Source organism: Mustela putorius, unplaced genomic scaffold (assembly GCF_011764305.1).
Source record: "Mustela putorius furo isolate JIRA1106 unplaced genomic scaffold, ASM1176430v1.1 tig00000242_pilon_pilon_pilon, whole genome shotgun sequence".
NCBI classification, from domain to species: Eukaryota; Metazoa; Chordata; class Mammalia; order Carnivora; family Mustelidae; genus Mustela; species Mustela putorius.
Genome location: NW_025421325.1, coordinates 7,155,614 through 7,179,385, shown reverse-complemented (window position 1 = coordinate 7,179,385; position 23,772 = coordinate 7,155,614). Strand labels below are relative to the sequence as shown.

Below are 23,772 nucleotides of genomic sequence, written 5' to 3'. Positions count from 1 at the left end.
CTTGTCTGTGCTTGTTGAGCCCTGTTAGGATGGGTGGAACCCGGGCGCCTGCAGCCAGAGCTGCTCTGTACCCTGGGCCTTGCATTCCCTTGGGCTCCTGGCGGCCCTGGGGGAAAATGAGCCGCCTCACTAATGCTTCAAACAGAAGTACAGGTCCCCGTGTCCCCTGCTCTGGGGTGGGAAGACTTCCAGTGCCGGCTCTCACGTTGTCATCCTCAAGATTGCTGATCTCTGGGCTCAGACACTTCCCCTCAAATACTTTCCAAACTACAGAGGTGGTATTTACTTGTATTTAGTTCTTTTCAGTGTCCTTTCAGATCTCTGGTTCTGGGGGGAAGGTCAGGTCGGTGGTATTTCTATTGTACAGAAGAGGAAATGGAGACATTGTATGATCAGCTAGGTGCCTGGTGGGTGAAATCCATGACTCGGGTCTCCTTGCTGCAGAGCTTGGTGGCGCTCCATGACCCATGGAGAGGCCACTCCTATGCTAATCGCACAGCCCTCGGTAAGGGGCTCCCTGCAAGTCCTCACCGTGCACGTTCTCGCCTTCAGTAGTGAAGACAGTTTTGATTCTTGGATTCAAGTGGGTAAATGAGCCTTAGTAATGACACTTTTTTTAAAAAGTGGTGACACTTTTTTGAATTCATGATCAAGCTAGATAAATGAGCCACAAAAACCCTTTTTGAGGGGAAAAAGAGGAGTGAATGTGAAAGAGAAGATGGAGTTGAGGCATATGAACCAGCTCCGGGGAGATGAAGTGGCAGGAAGATCTGATATTGGCCAGTTCCTCCCCTCATTCACTCAGCGAATGTTTATTAGCTTCTACTATGAATAAGGAAGCGTGCTGGGGGCCGTGAAGGACACATCACCTATGGGCGTAGCTCTCACAAATCTCAGAGTCTGGGAAAGGACTGAAAACCTAAGAACACAAGGCTAGAGGCAATGCAGGCCTTAGCTGGTTAATAAAATGCAGTGTGAGGCCAGCGCAGGGTTGGCCTGTGGGGCAGGAAACAGGAAGTGTCTGTGAAGTCAGTGGCAGGTGAATCATTGGTGATTGATGGATGATCCATTAAGAGGCCCCTGTGTATGTTACACCTATTGACTCATTGTGGTTTTTCTTTTTAACCTCTTTTTTGTTCGTTTATTGAGGCATAATTAACATATAATGTTATGTTAGTTTTATGTGTACAACATTGATTCAGCAATTCTGTGCATTCCTCAGCGCTCACTATGGGACATCTAGTCCCCGTCTGTCGCCACACATTATTACAGTGTTATTAATTATACTCCCATGCTTTACTTTTCATCTCTGTGACTTCTTTATTTTATAACAGAAGTTATAGTTATATAAGGGGTTGAGAAGTGTATACCCTTTAATCCCCTTCATCTATTTCCCCTAGCCCCGCACCATCTCTCTTCAGGCAACCACCAGTTTGTTCTGTGTGTTTGAGAGTCTGTTTTATCTGTTTTTCGTTGTTCATTTTGTTTCTTAACTTTCACATATAAGTGAAATCATATGGCATTTGTCTTTTTCTGTGTAACTTACTTCATAATACCATCTACATTCATCCCTGTTGTGGCAGATGGCAAGAACTCATTCTTTTTTATGGCTAATAATCCATTGTGTGTACACACACACACACACACCTTTATTTTTAAATTTTTTTTATTTTTTAAAGATTTTACTCTTTGTCAGAGGGAGCAAGCGCAAAAGCAGGGGAAGCAGCAGGCAGAGGGAGAAGCAGACTCCCCACTGGGCAGGGAGCCTGATGCAGGACTTGATCCCAGGATCTAGGATCATGACCTGAGTTGAAGGCAGTTGTTTAACCAAACGAGCCTTCTGGGCACCCCTCACACTACACCTTTATTCATTCATCCATCAGTGGACATTTAGGTTAACTTCTATATCTTGGCTACTGTAAATAATGCTGTAGTGAACATACGGGTACACATATCTTTTCAAGTTAGTGTTTTTGTTTTCTTTGAATAAATATCCCAAAGTGGACTTACTCTATCATATGGCATTTCTATTTTTGGGAAGCTCCATACTATTTCCCACAGTGGCTACACCAGTTTGCCTTCCCACCAACAGTGCACGAGGGTTCCTTTTTCTCCACATCCTCACCAACACTTGTTACTTCTCATCTGTTTGAGTGTAGCCACGCCGACAGGTATAAAGTGATAGTTCATCATGGTCACGTTATTTCAGGTCTTCGCCAACATTTAATTGGATTGTTTGTGTTTTTGGTGTTGAGTTGCTTATTGACTCATTGAATCCTTAAAGCAGCTCTGTGAGCTTTTGACACCTGAGGACATCAAAATACAGAGAGGTAAAGCATCCTCCCTACTGTTGCTCAGCCGGTGAGCAGAGGAGTCTGTGCCCTTCTTAGCCCCCGCCAGGAAGCTGTAGAGGTGCAGAGATACGGGGGAGGTAATTCCACGAGCGGAATCCTGGCCTGGAACTACTGCCCATGAGTCCCACTGTGTGCTGTTCTCCAGGCCAGCTTCCTTCGTGAGCTTTGCTGGGCCCTCTGAAGAGCTGCGGCGCTGGGGGCTGGCAAGGGGGTGCGAAGTGGGTGGCCTCCAAGGGGGGCAGTGTACTTCGGTGGCGTCAACACTTTTGTCCTCTGTGGTCAGGATGTGTTGTGGGTTTCCGCTAAAAGGTAGCAGCAGACTGATTCTCAGCAACTCTTCCAGTTTTTTATGGCATGAACTGTGATAAACTTTAATCTAAAAGATATTTAAAGCAGTAAAGCAGAAGAGTTTTTTTTTTTTTTTAACACTAAAGACTATAGGAGTGAGATGTGGAAAGTACTATAAATGTCAAGAATTTTTAGTACTGTAGTTAAGCAACACTCTTCTCAGAGTGTTGAAAAATGGGACTGAATTCTAAAAAGCAGCCAAAATAATGAAGAACCTGAATGTAATGATTTATAAAGAGTGGTGAGACTGTTTGAATAGGGGCAGAAGGAGGCATAAATAATTCCTATAAATATATGAAGCGCTGAAGATATTTAAGAATTAAGGAGTCGGAAAGTTGAACCATTTTAATTAGTAAAACTGATTTGATATGGAAATGCAAGTCATCTGAATACATTCAAGTTTGGGCTCATCTCATCTCAGACCTGGGTTACTGAAACTGAGATGGAAACCCCTAGAAACTTTTCTTAAATGGAGGCTTCCAAGCCACGTGCTGCCACTAGATAGATGCCCACAGTTATGCAAAGTTCCCAGTCTGGTTGGTCTTACCAGCACCCAACCTCCTCTCCGTTATTTCCAACCTTTAAAAGGCTTTTTCCATTCTCTCCTCCAAAAAGGCCTGGAGGTCCTGGCCTCGAGAAACCGGGGTCCTGAGGGTGTCCTCTCGGCCTGAGCTGCAGAGAGCTCCCAGAGGCTTCCTCCACCCAGCTTGTCTCGGGCAGCTGTGCTCTGTGATCAGGGCTTGACGGGTAACGGTAGGGTGGTCTCCCCACCCCCATGCCCCCCAGTACCAGGAGGTTGGCAAGAGTAGGTGGAGCGTCCAGACTCCCCCAGTGACAGGTAGTGAACTAAGTCTTCCTCCGGTTGATGCAGTGACAGCGTGTTTTCCCTTTGCCGTGACCTAGGCATGGAGGGTTCCTAATCAGCCTATTTTCTTGCCACAGTTCCCATACGAAGTTCCTTGCACAGGATTCAGGATGAATCTCTTGCATCGCATGCCCCATGCTGGAGGCTATTTGCATGTGTGTGTGCTACAGGATGGATGGGATGCGCACTCATGGGCTGGGTCTTGAGACTTGAGTGACAGGGACCGAAGCCTCTACCAGACAGCGCACCAGCTCCCCAACCCCCAACTTCACTGGAGAGGGCGGGCCTAAAGGACCAGGGAGCGTCACCATGTCCATTTTCTTTCTGGTTTCAGATCCCATTCAGGATGCTTCCAGGACAGGAATTGGCAAGAACCTTTTGGACGGTCCCCCGAGAGTGCTTCAGCCCTTCCTGACAAACAGAGCCAAGGTGGCTGGGGTGCCCCCAAGCCTGCCCCTGCCAGTGAGGAACACCATGCTGGCTGCTGCCCTCTTCCCTGAGTTCCTCAAGGAACTGGCTGCCTTGGCCCAGGAACACTCCATTCTGTGCTACAAGATCCTGGGTGACTTTGAGGACTCCTGTTGTTAGCTTTTTTTTTTTTTTTTTAATAGAGGTTCTTGTTTTTTAAGGTTTTAGTGTCTTGACTGAATGTTAAATGCAAAGCTGCTTACAGAAATTTCTACTTTGATATTTCCTGACAATACTTGATTTGCGGGGAGGGCGATTTTCTGTCTACCTCCTCTCTCTCTAGCCGGGTCTTTCCACCTTCTGTAGAATGTCAGTCTCATAAGCTGGTGGCTCCTTTGGCAGGTTTTCTTTCTTCCCCCTCAAGATCTTCGGTTGTGGGGTTTGGTGGCTTCTGGAAGTACCCCATGTCAGAAGGCTAATAAGCTCTTCAACAGCAGGGAAGATGGCCCATCTCCATTGCCTTCTGCATCTGGGCTCCATTTTATAAAAGGGAGGAATAAAGATGGAGCCCCTCTTGCCTCCATCACACAAGCACATAGCTTCCGTCCCTTTGCATCTTCCTTCCAAGGTTTGCACTCTGCCCAACACGTTGCCTTATGGTGCAGGCAAACCCACTGGTCTCAGCTCTCTGCTGGGAAGTCAGATGGAGTTGCGGAGAATTTAGAATGCCAGGAGACCTTCTTGTTGCTTGAGAGCTTTCTTTAATCCATGTACCACTACCTAAACACTGGAAAGAGCCTTATTTTAGTAAGATTTGCACAAAATGGAATATACTTATGCAAACTGTTACATTGGTTTCTAGAAGTCTAATCTGATGAAGAAAGCAGGGTATCATATACGTATCATTATTTTTTAAGTGTTTTCTGAAAGGAAAGCAAATGAACTGGTGAAGCTGTTTCACAGGGGGCTTTTTGGTGGGGGGGGTCAGTGGGAGTATGAAGTGGGGAGAAAAGGATAAAGGTAAACTAGATGCAACTTGTAAAGACACTGGCGATTATTTTAGATTCTGTTCATGTCCTCTCCCGTGTTGCACTTTGCAGAGAAACGAACTGGACGGCCACTCTGGGACCTGGGATGTGAGTGTGGACAGGTCCCGGGGAACCCTGCAAAGCTCAGTGCCTGCCGGTGACTCATTGCATGCAGCAGTGCTGCCTTCTGAGTAATGGGGTTCATTAGAAGGTCCCAACATGATGCATTAGCGCCTCTGTGCTGCTTGGCTGCCTGCTCCAAGAGGTGCAATTATGCTTAGCACCAGTCTCCTTAAGCCACCAAAATAACTGTGTGTTAAAGATGAGACCATAAACAGCTGATGTCTGTGGATATTCAGCACTGCCCCCCCCCTTTGGGCAGGTGAGAAGCACAAAACAAGGGTGATGGGCCTCCCTGTTGGGAGGAAAAAAGGAAGCCCCAGCTTTCCTTTCCTTTTTTTTTTTTTTTTTGTGGGCGGGGCTGCCTGGGGGCAGCCCTACGTGTGGTGCCAGGAGTGTGGGTCTGGGCTTAATCAGGCCCCAGGGGTGGGGGGAGGGAGGCAGAATCACAACCTAGACCCTGCAGGGCAGAGACTGCTGCCCTTCTCTGCCTTGTGTGGATCTTGGAGCAGCTCTGTGTAGAGAGAGAGCCAGCCCTCTATTCCAGCCGTGGAATGAGGACCTCAGAAGACCTGGTCTGGGCTAGGAGACTCTTACCAGCCAGCCTCCCTGTGCTTCCCAGTCCAAGCAAGAAACCAAAGATGTCCGCTTCTGGCTTCACATCTGTCTGTCTTGAAAAATGGTCTGCCCCGCTGTGGTCCGCAGTGGGAACGTCTGTGGCCCACCAGACTGGCAGGTTTGTGGCTTCCTGTCACTCACTGGTACTGGCAAACCTCCAGCTCTCCCCTGGAAAAGAAGGTGACTTAAGGTAGAGAAAAAGGGACAGGACGATGGAATTTAAGCTGTAATTTATTTTCCTCTAGCTTTGTTTTGCACAAGTGTTTATCTTCCAGTTTGGACATACCAGGTATGTAAAATGCAAACGTCATACCTGGAAAAGTGTATTTCTTAGCTTTTTGATGTGATGCACACCAGTCTCCCTTATCTGGTGTTGGCATTGATTCTTCTTCAGTCTGTTGCTTTATCATAGAACTCCACAGCCTTGAGTAGAAGGTGCCCTTTTAGGAAAGACATGGCTTTTGTGCCTCCTAGCATTTTTAAAAAAATAGGTACTGAACTAGACTCACCTTAAAGGAGGACAGGGATGACTAGTGTCTGGGGTGGGAGGCAGGGAAATGAACTCCTGCGCAGTCGGTGGGGGGTGGGGGGCGCTGGTAGCAAACTCACATGATAATCCTATTTGGAGTTGGGTACTGGTTCATCTTTCTGAATCCAGTATAGGCCTCCTCCAGAGTATGGTGTTCAGGGGTTTTAAAAATGAAGTCAGAAATATGACTGGGAAATACATTATGGAGACCTGGAAAACCCCACACGGGAAGGGAAACAGCCAGGTGGCTTAGCTGAGGATGGTTCAGGGAATGGTGTGGACATAAAAGGAGAAACAGCAGAGTCCTGAGGCGGTAAATAGGAGGAGGACAAATCCTGAGGGGTTCAGAGGAAAGAGCTTTGATCTAGGCAGATTTGAAGATACTGTCCAGCAGGTGGGTGATGATGGGAATGCCTCGGTGGGAAAAAAGAAGGAAGTAGAATATTCTAATCAAAGTTATAGGCGAGGCCCTTAGAAATTTGGTTTTTTTGTCACGTGTTTGGGAAAACTCTGTGAAGATACTGGCATGCTTTAAAAAGTGGTCACAGAGTGTGGTCACTTCTCCACATGGCAAGCTCCCCCTCAGATGCTGTGGTACTTGCTAGAGGGCACAGTTTTGCCACAGCCCTGAGGTTGGCGTCGCTGTGTCTAGCATGATGGTCCTGGGCAGCAAAAGCGACTGGAAGGTTCCTGGAACCTCACACATAAATTTCAATTCATAATGCTGGGTCTGAGGCAAAGTTCTAGATAGAGTGAATTTTATGATTCAGAGTATATGCGAGCAATGGGATATTTAAAATTGACTTTTGGAAATCACCAAGTAAATGTTTTTAAAATTTTAAGCAAAGAAATTCCAGGTGAGTTTAGCCTAAAATACGGTTTCTTGGGGGGTACATTACAATTCCTCAGCCATGAAATGGGGATGCTGGAGTAACCAGTTAAAGAGATGTGATTTTCGTTATCAATAGAGAACTTCCTTTCCTCAGTATTTAGAGGAATCATGAAACTGCTGCCCTTTTGCCTTGTACTGTCTTAGAAAATAATTTGATGTATTGATGGGTTGGAACTGAGGTCTCTATCATGTGTAGGGAGGGCGTGTTCAGGTCTTTCTTGGGTTCCCAGGAGTACCTTTGTGGCTAGTGGCTTTAATTTAGACCAGATGTAGTTGATTTCCAATCTACTGAGACCTCGTGGAGCCATGGTGTTGTCCCGAGAGTGACCTCGCGGGAACAGGTTCCAAAAACAGGACACGAGAGTATTTGGGTTGCCTGTTCCATTTGGGCAGCCAGCGGTACTCAGGGTGGAGAGCTGTTTTGATGTCTCTGAATGCGCTTGGTTGCCGTGGTCGTGTTGGGTTGACGTCCAGCTCTGTTCTGAAGTGCGGGCTTATGGAAGGGCTGTGCATTCTCCGTCCGGATCCGTGTGCCTAGGTCACTCTTGGAACGGAGGGGGTGCATGGAGGTCGGGGTGGAGGCTGCAGCGCAGGTATTATGGGAAGTGTGTGCAGCATAAGCTCTGGTTCTTTTAAGGGCAGCTCGGATTAATTGCTAATCACCGGCCCTGCATTTATTGACATGGCTCTCAAGCTTGCCATTTTTATGAAACATTCTATTGCAGAACAGCTATTCTTGCATGTGCTCCTTCAGGTCAGTGGCCGGGGCCGGCGTACCTGTGGCTTGCTGTGAATCTCAGCCAGCTCTGCAGTGTTGGCTTTTCCTGGAAGCTGTGGTCCTCTGGCAGCTGGGGCCACCCCTGCTCTCAGTCACTGAGAAGATCCTTGCAGGTCCCTTCCTGCTTCAGCCCTCATTCTGTCAACCACAGCCCTCCCTGTCCATCAGATCACAGCCTAACACAGAACACTGTAGAACCGGTTTCTACTCTAGCCTTAAATCACATCATCGAGGAAGCATTTTTAGAAAATGGAGTTGAAAAAAAAAATGGAGTTGATTTTCTTTTTTCCCTCTAAACCGGATTTAGAGCAAGCTCTTTGGAAGACTTAAGAATTGTTTTGGGCAATTTTGCCTCAGTGAATCCTCTCTATGATCAGGCGTTTGTTAGGCCATTACTTGTTTCAGAGAACAGATTACCCTCGCGGCTCGTTAACTGGATAAACATGGCATTAGTGAAAGACTTCTGGTGAGGTTCTGCAGAAAGATGGGGACGGGGCGGGGAAAGCCTTTAGTTCCTTGGTGCCTGTACTTAGGATGCTAAGAAAGATGATGATTTTAGCTAGGACTGACCCTTCCCATCCCACTGGGTTGTTGTGTATTTTGTTCCTTGTCTCAAGACATGTGAGTATACTTAACTCACTGTCAGCCATACAAGTTACCAGACCGCCCATAGGCATGGTCAGTATGCGTTCAGTGTGTCATTCAGGCTCTTTTGGGGAGCTTAAATTTACTATGTCATTTCAGAACCTGATAAGGGTGATGGAAGCTCTTGGGCCAGATTATAAATTTCATGGAGCTGAGGCTGCAAAAGTCCGTGCTTCTGAGTGTGTCCGCTGACTTTTTATTGGGACAAGTCTGCAGAAGACCTGTAACAAGGTCCCTTTCTGTCCTGGAGATATTTTTAAGAGGGGATTTGGTGTTGATCTTACTTAAATGATTTTTGCTAAATTGTTTGACTAAGGGAGTCAATGAGAGAATTTCAGAGATTCTATCCATCTCTCACTTAAGGGTCAGCCATGTTCACAAATAACCCATGAATATGTTTGTCTAAGATCTGCCAGAGAAGTGTGGTGGCCGTTTCTGTGCTGCTCCTGGTCCTGGGTAAATAATGTGGCCTTTGAGACAGACTCAGTGTGTGTTTTTTTTTCCCAAGAGTCACTGTGTAGAATCCTTGAAATGATGCAGCACATTCAACAGAAATGAAAAAGATGATATGAATTGTGGGTCATTCCCATAAGCTGTGTATTGAGTTAATCAACTCAAAGCTCTAGGAGGGTGTGTACTTTAAAAAGTTCCATTGCCTTATTCCAGATAAGCAATAATTACAAAAGTGTACATGTGTAAGCTCAGCTAAAACTTGCTAAACTTGGTATAAATAACAATTAGCTTCCTCTTCCTGGGGCATTTTTATTTTGAAAGACAGTAAGAGAAGTTCACCTTGATACATAAGCCTGGACAGAGTCAAGAAGCTCCTTCCCAGACCCAGATGTCCAGAATTTAAAAGCCTACCTGTTGGCAGCACCAACCTCTCATACCAAAAGTCCCCACAAAAGGCTGTCTGCTAATTTTGCTTTATAGATTTAATCAACATTTGCTAAAGTTATTCTGTGCCAGGTAGTGTGCTGAGTGTTGAGGCTGACGTTCCTGACCTCCCACCAGAACCAACCAACCTCCTTTTCAAGTAACAGAACACATGGTTTGGGCATGGCCAGGTAAAGCTGGTTCACGCCGACCTGGGGAAGAGCCAGTTTTCCAGCACATTCCCCTCTCAGCCTATAGGTGTGTGGATTCCAATGACAGATGGCAATGGCTTTACCGAGGACACCACTCCTACATTTTAATGACATTTCCATTGGAACAGCAAACAAAGAAGCAGACTGAATTCTCACTCATGCAAAGACGTATTTAAAACTGTATCTGAGGTCTGTTTATGAGCAGAGCCATACTCTGTGAATTTCTGACATTGTTATGCAAACATATCTTTTGAATATACAATCAGGTTCCAAGGATGAGATCTGAGCTATGCTTTGATTTCACTTTTTTAATTAGCAGTTGTAACAACATTAACTGTCCAATATTCAGAATTTCAGAAGTGGGCATTTGAGACCATGGGGCAGCTGTCAGAGATGGACAGTCATCACCATAAAGATCAGGTGTTCTCATGATGGCATTTTTCTCTGGAAGTGATCAGTTCATGACACAGTTTACATCAGATGTAGAAGTTTTGGTAAACTGTTTCCATCCAGCTGCCTTCCCACCCCCATCACCCATTTAAGCAAGGCCTTGATTTTAAAATGATCTGGAAAGATGCCCCAGTGGCTTCTGTGAAGTCTCATGTCCAAGAAGCCAGATCTTTGGTGAAAAATGGGAGTTTGTAAAACAAAACCAAACCCTATTATTTCTTACAAAACAACAATCCTGCCAGAATCCAGTCTCAGACTGTCTTGCCTATTTGCAATTCAGACTTGCAGTGCGAGGAGAGAGAATGGACTCTTTCTCTCTGGAAAAGGAAAAAAAAAAATCTTAGTTCTGGGTCTCATAGTTTTCAGTATTGAAGAGAATGCATTCGGGCTACAAAGCCTCCTGGTGAGGGAACACCTCCTCTCACAATATTCTGAGTCTCTCATGGTTTTTTAAGTTTTTGTTTAAAACCTTACCTCTTCATGCTTGTCTGGAGTAAACCACACACAACTGGTTTCCTTTCTGTCTCTGCTTTTCGGGCTAGGTCAGAGGGAGGCTTTCGTGCCACTCTGAGGTAGGGAAGTCCTGGGCAGTGGCCAGCAGCGGGAGCCGGGTTCATTGCTACACTGACTATAAGGAAGGTCTGCTCGTCTCCAGGGCCCCCAGCTGCCAAAGCAGCCCCGTCTGTGAGGGCAATGCTTGGATTCTCCTGATGCCAGTTTGACATGTGCTTTTTAAAAGCAGCCTTTGCGAAACCGGTCTATGTGTGGGGAGTCAGAGGGAACAGAGGCACTCAGGGCGCAAAGAGGCGCTCCGGTGCAGGAGAGAGAAGCGCATGCCTGTCCCAAGCACCGGGGTGAAGGCGGCCCACCCTTCATGAAGATGTTGTCAATGGCATCACAATTACTGTTTAAGGTCAAGATTCTGATGTACTAGCTTATAATCTTATTCTTCCCAGGCAAAACAAATCAATGTTACAGCTTTTTTCCCCCCTTTTTATCTTTCTTTGTCCTGGGTGGGGGGAGAGGGAGTTGTCAACTGCACAATCTTTGAAGTGAAAGTTAATTTTTTATGTGATATTCCAGTATATATTTTATTCATTAAATTTATTTGAAAACTTGTTTTTTGTTCTGTTTTTCAAAAAATTTTTCACTTAATTCTCAGACCTCTACCTTCCAGGATCCCTAGGGAGCTCAACGGGCCGTGTCACTTTTAGTCCTCGGATGAGGGAATGTAAGGAAGACTAACACTCTCCTTCCGGTCCGCATGAGGCCTCCTGAGACTGACGTGTGTTCACAACGTGTCAATTCTGTGGTGGTTTTTCACTCCACTCCTCTACTCTCAGGTCTAAAATACTGCATGCCAACGGATGAAAAGTTCTCTTAGAACGGTGACAGCCTCTGAAACCAGGTCTCACTTAGTTCCGCATCACCGAGCACTACAAATGTGCTGTTTCTTTACCACCAACGCAGCTGGAACCAGTCTGGTGTCCAAGAGCAGCCGGGCTGTCTGTGCAGGTGGCATCCCGTGGCTGGGGCCTGGGAGGCACCGGCATGTCCAGCCACTGGATGGCACGTGTCATGGGCTCCGGTTCTCAGTCACGGTCGCCCTGCTCTTCCTCAGGCACAGAGGGACCTGGGACGGCTCATGGCGACAGCTTCCTCTCCAGGATCTCCTTTATCGCAGTTGGGTCTGCTCGGCTGAGAGTTGCTTTTCGGACCAACCCAATCAGTTTGTTTATAGCTCTGGGGTTCCCCCTCTTCACGTCCATTACCTTTAAAGATAGAAACTGTTTCAGAGAAGAAAATAATGCACGCATACCTAAAAATGCAAAGTTAAGGTTTATGTTCACTGACGCTTAAGTTCAGTTTCTTTTCTGTTAGCATTAGATATAAAATGAGACAAGGAAGGAGGGGCTGAGCTTCTGAGGAGGCATCTGGGCTCCTGTCACAGGATGTTGGCCACGGTGCCTTGTGAGAAAGTGGACAAGAGGAGGGCTGTGACGCATCACGAGTGACTGCCTACAGTGAGAGATGGCACAGGGGGACGAGGGTGCTGTCCTGGGCACCGCAGTGACACGAGGACATGGAGCTTCTTGGTCTTGGGGGTGAGTAACCAAAGATGAATGATCTGGTGTAGTTGGAGCGAGGGCCTTCTCTAATCCCCCAGTGGAGGTCAGCAGACACTGAAATGCATGGCTTTCATTCTGCCCCCTGCTCCCTGCCAGGGAAGTTGTGTTTATCAGAAAACAAATCCACCAAAGGGCAACTCTCCGGGGGCACTTGGGTTGGGGGAGGGCACTGTGGGTGGGCAAGATGGGGACAACAAAAGCAGGAGGCTCCAGATTCCTATCGAGCAGCCATGGACTGTCAGGGCCACCCACCATGACCTTCTGCTCTGCCACATTTCGATGGGTAATGACATCTGCGGGTAACTGCACTAGGTGCTACGGAATGAGTCCAAGCTGGGAAGTGTGTCTTTATCAGTCACTACAGATGAGGCAGGGAGATGGAGATTGCCGAGACGCAGCGCAAGCTCATTTACCTTATCGAGAGCTCTTTTCAGAGCTGTTAGTGTCCCCGGCAAGCTGATAGGTGGGTGGATATTATTCTGAAAGAGATGCTAGCAATTTTTTACCCACTAAAAAATCTCTAGACAATATGATTGGACTTGGGGAGGGAGCGATGGTACTCATTTTAGCTTTTATATTTTGTTCTATGCTCAGAACACAAAATGACTTGGTGTTCAGCTATGCTCCTGTCAAGGATTTTCTCCGTAATTTACAAATCATTTCCCTTTCTGCCTTTCTTCCCGCCTCTTAAAGGCAGGGGGCTAAAGTGTCTGCCTATCTTTCTTCCCTCTCTGCAGTCATGCCTGCTGGTTTGTTAGCGAGAGGTCTCTTAGAAAGCAGAGCTAGCTATAACTGATTCAAAGTGCACCATGCTGGGAGGTCGAACCTCGGATCTAGTGAGCTTGATAAACACCCCTGTAAACCCAGCTCCACGAGATTAAACCCCAGGGGTGGTTATTCCGTATAGGGAAAGTTGTATTTTTTCTAATATTCACCTAATTTCAGCTCTCGACCTGAGCTGAAGACGAACGGAATTTATTAGGGACTTCTGATGTAACCAGGCCAGCCCTTATTAGGAAGCGCCTCTAGGCTGAGAAGGGGAGCGGTGGAGAGGCTCCTCGCTGAGTGCTCAGGCTGGCACTGGCCCTGTGCTGGCCAGGAGGGTGGGCCCTGGCCCCGGCTGCCCAGGAAGCCCCCCTCCATGCTGCAGGTGATCATTACCACTTGAGGGTGCCCCTCCATCACAGTGTGGCAGGCCTGTTCCAGCGCCTCTTGATCCTGCATCAGTTCAAGCTGCTTTTCTGAAACAATCTGCGAGGGAGTCTTCCCTTCACTGCGCCACAGTTCCTCAAACACCTGCAGGCCGGAGCAGGGGGAGAGAGACGGAGAAATGAATATTTGCTCCGCTTGCCAGGGTCCGGACCAACAGAGCTGGGGTAGGGAGTGGTGTGGAGAGCAGAGTCCGTGAATTCCCAGATGTGTGGGTCTAGCCTATGGGGCCCCCGTGTCTCCTGAAGCAGGTGGGGTGCAGCCACTCTAGAGAGCACTCAGACACACTGGGTGTCTTCCCAGGCACAGCAGCTCTCTCAGGACCGTGCACGGGATGGGGCCTGTGGAGACACTGGATCCTTCCTGCTCACGGAGTCAGGCCCCATGGCAGAGAGGGGGGCTGTTGGGGTATGTGTGAGAGGATGATGACATGGGGCCCCTGCTGCCAGGAGTCAGGGAGCCAGGGACAGTTCTGTCTCACATCCACCGAATAAAGTAACTAAGGTGATACTCTGTTGAAGGAGAGGGCGGCATGGGCTAAGGGAGGCAGCCACTGCCCTGAAGTCCAAAAAGTCAGCCTGCTGGGAGTTATGATTTTCGTGGGGCAAGAAAGTGGCCTCATAATGAAGCTACAAAATGGAAAGTAACTAAAAACATAAATCATAATCCACAGGGGCCTCTGCCATGCCACATCTGTTCCCTACCGGTGGGACTAGGCCCAAATCTGGCTAGGATAATTACGTTAATGGTGTATTTTTCTACTTAAAAAAATAACAGCAATAACAAATCCCCAAACTCCTCAAAGTAGGAGAAAAAGGAATACATTTTTAAAGAAGGCATTTCCTAGGGTAGTTTTCCTCTTTCCTCTTGCTTTTTCTAGTGTATGCTGGAAGGCTGGGGGGTGTGGGCTCCTCAGTTAGTCTCCTGTGGCGCCTCCTTCATCTCTGCCTGCAGTCAGTACTGAGCACGGACTGTTCCTTGTGAACATTCTGGCTGAGAACGGGCCAGCCAGGAGCCATTCCTCCCAGAAAAACAGAGCTCGTCAATAATTGGCACATACAGCAAAACAAACGAAGGGGAAGATGCTTGGAATCTCAGGAGGGCTCAAAGTTTTCCCCCATCTGGATGGAAAAAACCCACAAATATTTACCAGGGCTAGAACAGTCAGTGCCCTTCAGCTCAGCTGTCAGAAGACCCACAGTGACTGTGGACAGGAGATGTCTTTGGTGGGCCCTCCGGGGGCTCCTCTGTGGGACACGCCTCTGGCTACACTGTACAGGTCCTGCTGCTTAGGGAAAATCTCTCCCTGCTTTTAAAATATCCTGAATATATATGCCTCTAATCAATTCTGCAACTATTTATTCAGCTAGGAAATGGGTAAGGCACTAAGGGAAAGGGCCACAAAAGCAAGTAAGAACCTTTCCTGCCTTCAACAAACTTACTTACTAATGGAGTGTTAGCAGCATAGGAAATGGAGAAGAGAACATCTGTAATGCAGATTATACTCGTGAAGCTGTCAAAAGCATGTCTGAAGAGTTTCTCCGACCTCTTTCCCTGACACGTTTTTCTTAAGTTGACTTAAAACTGTTAAAATCATTTTTTCTAATTCTATGAGTAAATACATGTCAGGGAGACAGTATCACAATGGCAGAAGAAGATCCTGAACTTGCCTCCCACAATGGACACACCTGAAACTACAACTACATATAGAACCAACCTGGCTGATGACAACCTGAAGACTAGAACAGCCCTTCCACAACTAAAGAGCTAAAGAAAAGCCACACTGAGATAGGTAGGAGGGGCAAAGATGTGGTCTAGGTAGGACCCACATGCCTGGTGTGGCACTCCATAGGTGGGATGTGTATCACAAATGCCGAGGTCCTCCCTGAGGTTCAAGTCCCACATCGGACACCCCAGCCCTGCAGACCTTTACTGGGAAGATAAGCCCCCATCCCCATAATGCCTACCTTTAAAAAACAGCAGGGAGAACAGAAGGGCTATCAAAAACAGAGGTTCTGCTCTTCAAGGGTGGGCACACAAACTCACTCTGACACCCAGCTCAGAGGCAACAGTTTGAAAAGTGCTTGGGCTATAAATGAAGGAGACCTATCAACTAATCTTAAGAGTATGTGCCAGAGGTGTGTAGCTCTGTGGGAATGTTCTCTGGCAAAGGAAGCATGTGGGGTGCCATTCCTGAAACTCTCCACCTACCTTGCTAGCACTGCTCAACCCACCCTGCAGACCTACCCTGCTTGTCATGGCAGGCACTCCTCCAAGCAGTTCCTGTGCACACATGGGGCGTAGCTGGCATGGGCCCTACCCCAAAGTGGCTCCTGCCCTGCCGCAGTGGGTGGACCTGGCTGGCCCGCACCAGCATGCCCACAACAGCTACAGCCACACATTGTAGCCAGGTGGGCTGGGGGCCAGCCTTGCTCACCACTGTGCCTGCAGCATTAATAGCCAAGCACAACAAAATAGCTCAGGAAACCACAGAGGGAACACACCAGGAGCACTCGGTTCTAATGACCAGGAGAAGCTGTGTTTCTGGGCCCCACAGGACAACTATATAAGGTCACTCCTTCAAGGCTGGGAAATGTAGCTGATCTGCTTAATACATAGAAACAAGAGTTAGGCAAAATGAAGAGACAGAGGAATATGTTCCAAACAAACAGAAGAATATGTTCCAAACAAAAGAATAAGACAAAACCTAAAAAACAAAAAACAAAAACAAAAGAACAAAACACAAACCCATAATGGAGATATGCAATCTACCTGATAAGGAGTTCAAAGTAACAGTCATAAAGATGCTTGCCAAACTTGGGAGAAAAGTGGATGAACACAGTAAGAACTACAACAAAGAGAAAATATGAAAAAGAACTAATCAGAACTGAAGAATATAATAACTGAAATAAAAAATACAGGAGAAGGAATCAGCGGCAAATTTGAGGATGCAGAAGAATGAAGAATGGATCAACATCTGGGAGATGCTAATGGGAATCACCCAAGATGAACAGCACAAAGAAAAAAAGATAAACAGAATCTTAAAAGCAGCAGAAGGAAAGCAACTAATTATGTGTAAGGGAAACCCTGTAAGACCATTACCTGATTTTTCCACAGAAACCTTGCAGGCTAGAAAAGAATGGCATGATATATTCAAAGTGCTGAAAGGAAAAAAACCTACAACCATGAATACTACCTGGAAAAATTATCATTTAGAATTGAAGGAGAGAGAGAGTTTCCCAGAAAGAAAAGTTAAAGGAATTCCTCACCCCTAAACCAGCCTTACAAGAAATGTTACAGGCACTTTTGTAAAAGAAAAAGAAAAGACCACAAGCAGAAGTAAGAAAATTGTGAAAGAAAAAATATCTCTGATAAAAGCAAATATACAGTAAAGGTAGTATGAAGGTTAAAAGATCAAAGTAGGAAAGATGGTGGAAGACTAGGGTACCCTATTTCAACTGGTCCCCTGAGTTAAGCTGGACATCTACCAGACCGTTCTGAACACCCAAAAAATCAGCCTGTGATGTAAGAAGATATACTTGGAGCTCTACAAACAGAGTATCTCAAGTGGCCGGTTTCGAGGTATGAGGCAGGGAGCCATGATTCTGTGGGCAGATATTGGAAGATAAATGGAAGGGGAGGGAAGCTCTGGGATCCCACACTGCTGGAGCACAAAAACCTCCTGCACTAGCAACCATGCACAGACTTGCAGACCAGTAGTGGTGGGGAAAAGACTTCATTCAGGACAGCCCCCCAGACTGAAACCTGGAGCTCTTGGGGGCGCACTTGCAAACTGGAGACAGATGGCAGTTTTAGAAGGACAAAGGGCAGAGATATGCCTAGCCTTGAAAGCGGGGGCTGGGAGTGCTATTATGGAGCACAGAAGCCAGGATACTGTGCTTGATCCCAGGACCTTGGGCTCATGACCTGAGCTGAAGGCAGACGCTTAATGACTGAGCCACCCAGGAGCCCCTAAGGCCCCTATAAAACAGGTGCATCTTGCTTCGGCTGTGGTCGATAATTTGGGCTCCATTCATTCCCTCATCCCCCCCTCAACAGAATGACTAAGAGGAGGAACCCCCAAAATAGGAAAGACTCAGAGACTGTGATCTCTGCCACAGAGCTAATGGATATGGATATAAGCAAGATGTTGGAAAAAGACTTTTAGAGTAACAGTTATGCAGACGTTACCTAGGGTGGCGAAAATCATTAATGGCAAAATAGAGTCTTCAAGGGCAGAAATGAGAGCTGATTTGGCAGAACTTAAAAATGCTGCCAGTGAGATCAAATCTAATCTAGATCCTCTAACAGGTAGGGTAAAAGAGACAGAAGAACAAATTAGTGATCTAGAAGGCAAACTGACAGAAAAGAAGGAACAGGAGGAGGCCTGGAACAAACAGCTTAAAATCCATGAAAACTGAAGTAGAGGAAATAAATGATGCCATGAAATGTTCCAGTGTCAGAACTACAGAATTACTGAGAGGGTGGGGAGAGAGAGAGGACTAGAAGATATATCCGAGCAAATGGTAGCTGAGAACTTACCTAATCTGGGGACTAAAGCATTCCTGTCCTAGAGGCAGAGAGGACCCCTTCTAAGATCACGAGAGAGCAGACCAATGCCCTAGCATGTAATAGTAAAACCTGCAAATCTTAGAACCAAGGAATCCATCTTAGGGGCAGTGAGGGGAAAAGATTCCTTATGTACAGGGGAGGATTATCAGAATAACGTCAGACCGGCAAGCCAGAAAGGGCTGGCAAGACACTTTCAGGGTACTAAATGAGAAGAACAAGCAGCCAAGAATACTTTTTATTTGACAACGCTGTCATTCAGAATGGATGGAGAGAGAAAGAGATTCTAGGACGTGCAAAAACTGAAAGAATATAGGACCACTAAGCCAGCCCTGAAAAAAAGATTAAGGGGGGGATGGGTTCTGTAAAAGGAGAAAGACCCCAAGAGTGATATAGAACATAAATTTACAAAGACAATGTATAGAAACAAGGACCTCACAGGCAATATCTTTCAATAATTACTCTCAATATGAATAGCCTAAATGCTCCCATAAAATGGCACAGGGTTGCAGACTGTATAAAATGATAGGACCTGTCCATATGCTGTCTACAAGAGACTCATTTTGAACCTAAAGATACATCCCTACTAAAAGTGAAGGAATGGAGAATGGTCTTTCATGCCAATGGACTGCAAAAGAAAGCTGGGGTTAGCAATTCTTATATCAGACAAATTAGATTTTAAGCTAAAGACTATTGTCATAGATTCAGAAGGACACTATATCATTCTTAAAGGGTCTATCCATCAAGAAGATCTAACAATTATAAATATCTATGCCCCCAACATGGGAGTAGCTAACTACATAAGCCAACTGTTAACCAAAATAGAGAGATATACTGATAATAATACGTTAGTTGTAGGAAACCTTAACACTCCACTCTCAGCAATAGACAGGTCATCTAAGCAGAAAAATCAACGAAGAATTAAGAGCTTTGAATGACACACTGGACCAGATGGACCTCAAAGATTCATACAGAACATTCCACCCTAAAACAATGCACAAAGAACTTTCTCCAGAATAGACCACATGCTATGTCACAAATCAGGTTTCAACTGATACCAAAAGACTGAGATTATTCCTTGCATATTCTCAGACCACAATGCTTTGAAATTGGAACTCAATCACAAGAAAAAGTTTGGAAGAAGTTCAAACACTTGGAAGCTAAAGACCATCCTGCTCAAGAATGTATGGGTCAACCAGGAAATCAAAGAACTTAAATAATTCATGGAAACCAATGAGAACCAAAACACATTGGTCCAAAACCTATGGGATACAGCAAAGGTGGTCCTAAGGGAGAAATATATAGCCATCCAAGCATCATTTAAAGAAACAGAAAAGTCCTGAATACACTAACTATCTTAACAGCTTAAAGAACTGGAGAATCAACAACAAATTAAGCCTAACCCATGCACAAGAAGGGAAGCAATTAAGATTAGAGCACAGATCAATGAATTAGAAACCAGAAATGCAGTAGAACACATCAATGAAACTCGAAACTGGTTCTTTGAAAGAATTAATAAGATTGATAAACCACTGGCCAGACTTATCCAAAAGAAAAGAGAAAAAAATTATGAATGAAAGGGGAGATATCATGATTAACACCAAGGAAACAAATAATTATCAGGAATTATTATTAACAGCTATATACCAATAAATTAAGCAAACTATAAGAAATGGATGCATTCCTGAGAACCTATAAACTACCAAGACTGAAACAGGAAGAAACTGACAACCTAAATAGACCAATAAGCAGTAACAAGATTGAAGCAGTGATCAAAAACCTCCCAAAAAACAGGAGTCCCTGGGGAATTCAAACATTCAAAGAAGAAATAATACCTGTTCTCCTGAAGCTGTTCCAAAAAAAAAAAAAAGAAACAGAAGGAAAACTTCCAGACTCATTCTATAAGGCCAGGGTTACCCTGATCCCAAAACCAGGCAAAGACCCCATCAAAAAGGAGAATTTCAGACTAATATTCCTGATGAATAAGGGAGACAAAATTCTCAACAATGTCCTAATAGGATCCAAAGGTACATTAAAAGAATTATCCAACACGACCAGGTGAGATTATCCCTGGGATTCAAGGGGGGTTCAACATTCACAAATCAATTAATGTGATAGAACACATAAATAAGAGATAAGAACCACATGGTTCTCTCAATTGATGCAGAGAAAGCATTTGACAAAATACAGCATCTTTTCCTGACTAAAACTCTTCAGAGTATAGGGATAGAGGAAACATTACTCAATTTCATAAAACCCATCTACGAAAAACCCACAGCAAATATCATTCTCAATGGGGAAAAGCTTGAGAGCCTTTCCCTTAAGATCAGGAACATGACAAGGATGCCCAATCTTGCCACTACTGTTCAACATAGTACTAGAAGTCCTAGCAACAGCAGTCAGATAATTAAAAGAAATAAAAGGTATTCTAATTGGCAAAGAAGAAGTCAAATGCTCTTTCTTTGCAGATGACACGATACTTTATGTGGAAAACCCAAAAGACTCCATCGCAAATTACTAGAACTCACACAGCAATTCAGTAATGTGAAAGGATACAAAATCAATGCACAGTAATCGGTTACTTTCTTATATACTAACAATATAACTAGTAAGTGAAACTGGAGAATCAATTCTATTTACAATAGCACCAAAACCTGTAAGATACCTTGGAATAAACCTAACTAAAAAGGTAAAGGATCTATTCTCTAGAAACTACAGAATGAAACTGAAGAAGACATAAAAAGATAGAAAAACATTCCATGCTCATGGATTGGAAGAATAAGCATTGTTAAAATATGCTTCCCAGAGCAACCTATACTTTCAACACTATCCCGATCGCAATACCACTGGCATTTTTGAAAGTGCTGGAACAGACAATCCTAAAATTTGTATGGAACCAGAAAAGACCCAGAATCGCCAAGGAAATGTTGAAGAAGAAAAACAAAGCTGGGGGCATTACGTTGCCTGATTTCAAGCTATTACTACAAAGCTACGATCACCAAGACATGGTACTGGCACAAAAACAGACACAGAGACCAATGGAACAGAATAGAGAGCCCAGATATGGACCTTCAACTCTACGGTCAAGTAATCTTCCACAAAGGAGGAAAAAATATCCAATGGAAAAAAGACAGTCTTTTCAATAAGTGGTGCTGGGAAAATTAGGATAGCTACATACAGAAGAATGAAACTCGACCATTCGCTTATACCATACACAAAGATAAACTCAAAACGGATAAAAGATCTTAATGTGAGGTGGGAATCCATCCAAATCCTAGAGGAGAACATAGGCAGTAACCTCTTCAACATTGGCCATAGCAACTTCTTTCAAGACATGTCTCCAAAGGCAAGGGAAACAAAACCGAAAATGAGCTTTTGGGACTTCATCGAGATATAAAGCTTCTGCATAGCAAAGGAAACAGTCAACAAAACAGAGAGGCAACCCACGGAAGGAGAAGATATTTGCAAATGATACTACAAAGGACTGATATCAAAGAGCTATTAAAGAACTTCTCAAACTCAACACACAAAAAACAAATGAATCAAGTAAAAAAATGGGCAAAAGATATGAACAGACACTCCTCCAAAGAAGACATACAAATGGCTAACAGACACATGAAAAAAATGTTCATTATCATTAGCCATCAGGGAAATTCAATAAAAACCACATTGAGATACCACCTTATACCAGTTAGAATGGCAAAAATTGACAAGGGAAGAAACAACAAATGTTGGAGAGAGGTTGTGGAGAAAGGGGAAGCCTCTTATATTGTTGGTGAGTATACAAGTTGGTACAGCCACTTTGGAAAACTGTGTGGAGGTTCCTCAAAAAATTAAAAATAGAGCTACCCTAAGAGCCCACAATTGCACTGCTGGGTATTTACCTCCAAGATATGGATGTAGTGAAAAGAAGGACCATATGCACCCCAATGTTCATAGCAGCAATGTCCACAATAGCCAAACTGTGGAAAGAGCCAAGACGCCCTTCAAAAGATAAATGGATAAAGAAGATGTGGTCCATATTCACAGTGGGATATTAGCCATCAGAAAAGATGAATACCCAACTTTTGCATCAGCATGGATGGGACTGGAGGAGATTATGCTGAGTGAAATAAGTCAAGCAGAGCAAGTCAATTATCATATGGTTTCACTTATTTGTGGAACATAAGGAATAGTATGAAGGACATTAGGAGAAGGGAAAAATGAAGTGGGGGAAATCGGAGGGGTAGATGAACCATGAGAGACTATGTACGCTGAGAAACAAAAGTGAGGATTTTAGAGGGGAGGGAGGTGGGGGAATGGGTGAGCCTTGTGATGGGTATTAAGGAGGGGCGGATTGCATGGAACACTGGATATTATATGACAACAATGGATCATGGAACACTACATCAAAAACTAATAATGTACTGTATAATAATTTAAAAAGACAAAAGTAGTAAAATCAACTACATCTACAAAAATTAGTTAAGGAATACACAAAATAAAGTGACTTAAAATATGACTTCAAAAACATAATGGGAAGGGGAGGAAAAATGTCATGCTTTTAGATGTGTTTGAACTTAACCAACCATCAGCTTAAAATAGACTGCCATGTACATAGGGTACTAATAATATTAAGAACCTCAGAGTAGCCATAAACCAAAGATCTAGAATAGACACAAGCAAAATAAAGAAAAAAAATTTAAACATAACACTAAAAGTCATCAAACCACAAGGCAGCAAGAGAAGAAGGGAACAGAGTACTGAAAAAACAACCAGAAAACAATGAACAAAATGGCAGTAAGTACATACCTAACAATTACTTTAAATGTAAATGAATTAAATGCTCCATTCAATAGACACTGGGTGGCTGAACTGTTAAAAAACAAACAAAACCACAAGACCCCAAAATGTTGCCTTACAAGAGACTCATTTCAGACATAAAGACACACACACACTGAGAGTGAAGGGATAAAAAAAGACATTCTATGTAAATGGAAATGAAGAGAAAGCTGGGACACCAATAATTATATCAGACAGAATAGATTTTTTAAGACAAAGACCGTAACAAGACAAAGTGCGCTACATAACGATAAAGGGATCAATCCAACAGGAGGATAGAATAATTGTATCTATGTACCCAATACAGGAGGACCTGAATATACAAAGCAAATAGTAACATAAAGGAAGTAATTAACAGTAATACATTTGGCCCTTGAACCGCAAGGAAGTTAGAGGCACTGATCTGCTGTCTAGTCAAAAATCACACGGAGCTTTTGAGTCACCCAAAACTTAAGTACTAAGAGCCTACTCTAGACCAGAAGCCTGATATCATGTAAACAGTTGCTCAACAAGTATTTTGTAGTTGTATATATTATATACTCTATCCTTTCAATAAACTAGAAGAAAATGTTATTAAGAAAATCGTAAGAGAAATACATTTCTCTACTGTACTTATCAATACTGTATTGTCTGTTTACAAGAATCATGTCAGTACTAACACGTCAATACTGTCTTATACAAAACACCATTACATGTGTTACACAAAAAAGAAAAGATAACATGAAAAAAGTTGCATTTACAAGATAAAAACTTTCTAATATATATTGAAAAAAGATACATGTCTAAGTAGACCTGTGCATTTCAAACCTGTACTGTTCAAGGGTCAACTATATAATAATAGTAGTGGACTATACCACCTCACTTACGTCAATGGATAGATCATTCAGACAGAAAATCAATAAGTAAACAGTGGTCTTAAAT

The 23,772-nt window shown here is 44.3% G+C and overlaps 2 protein-coding genes across 6 annotated transcripts in view; one reads left to right on the top strand and one right to left on the bottom strand.

The window, feature by feature from the left end:
- The window catches only part of FHIP1A (FHF complex subunit HOOK interacting protein 1A), a 235,322-nt gene extending 224,080 nt beyond the window's left edge, over positions 1 to 11,242 (top strand). For all 4 annotated transcript variants that reach the window (XM_004758060.3, XM_013059168.2, XM_004758057.3 and 1 more), the window contains one exon: positions 3,902 to 11,242. In XM_004758060.3, coding sequence (XP_004758117.1) covers positions 3,902 to 4,155 — 254 coding nt within the window. In that variant the 3' untranslated portion in view covers positions 4,156 to 11,242. The remainder of the gene's footprint in view (positions 1 to 3,901) is intronic.
- The window catches only part of GATB (glutamyl-tRNA amidotransferase subunit B), a 96,846-nt gene continuing 83,040 nt past the window's right edge, over positions 9,967 to 23,772 (bottom strand). The window contains exons 12-14 of one of the 2 annotated variants that reach the window (XM_045078326.1): positions 13,414 to 13,548; positions 12,666 to 12,731; positions 9,967 to 11,895 (exon numbers count right to left, since the gene is read on the bottom strand). In XM_045078326.1, the coding sequence (XP_044934261.1) occupies positions 11,767 to 11,895; positions 12,666 to 12,731; positions 13,414 to 13,548 (330 nt within the window). In that variant the 3' untranslated portion in view covers positions 9,967 to 11,766. The remainder of the gene's footprint in view (positions 11,896 to 12,665; positions 12,732 to 13,413; positions 13,549 to 23,772) is intronic. The other variant, XM_004758056.3, reaches the window with a different exon arrangement.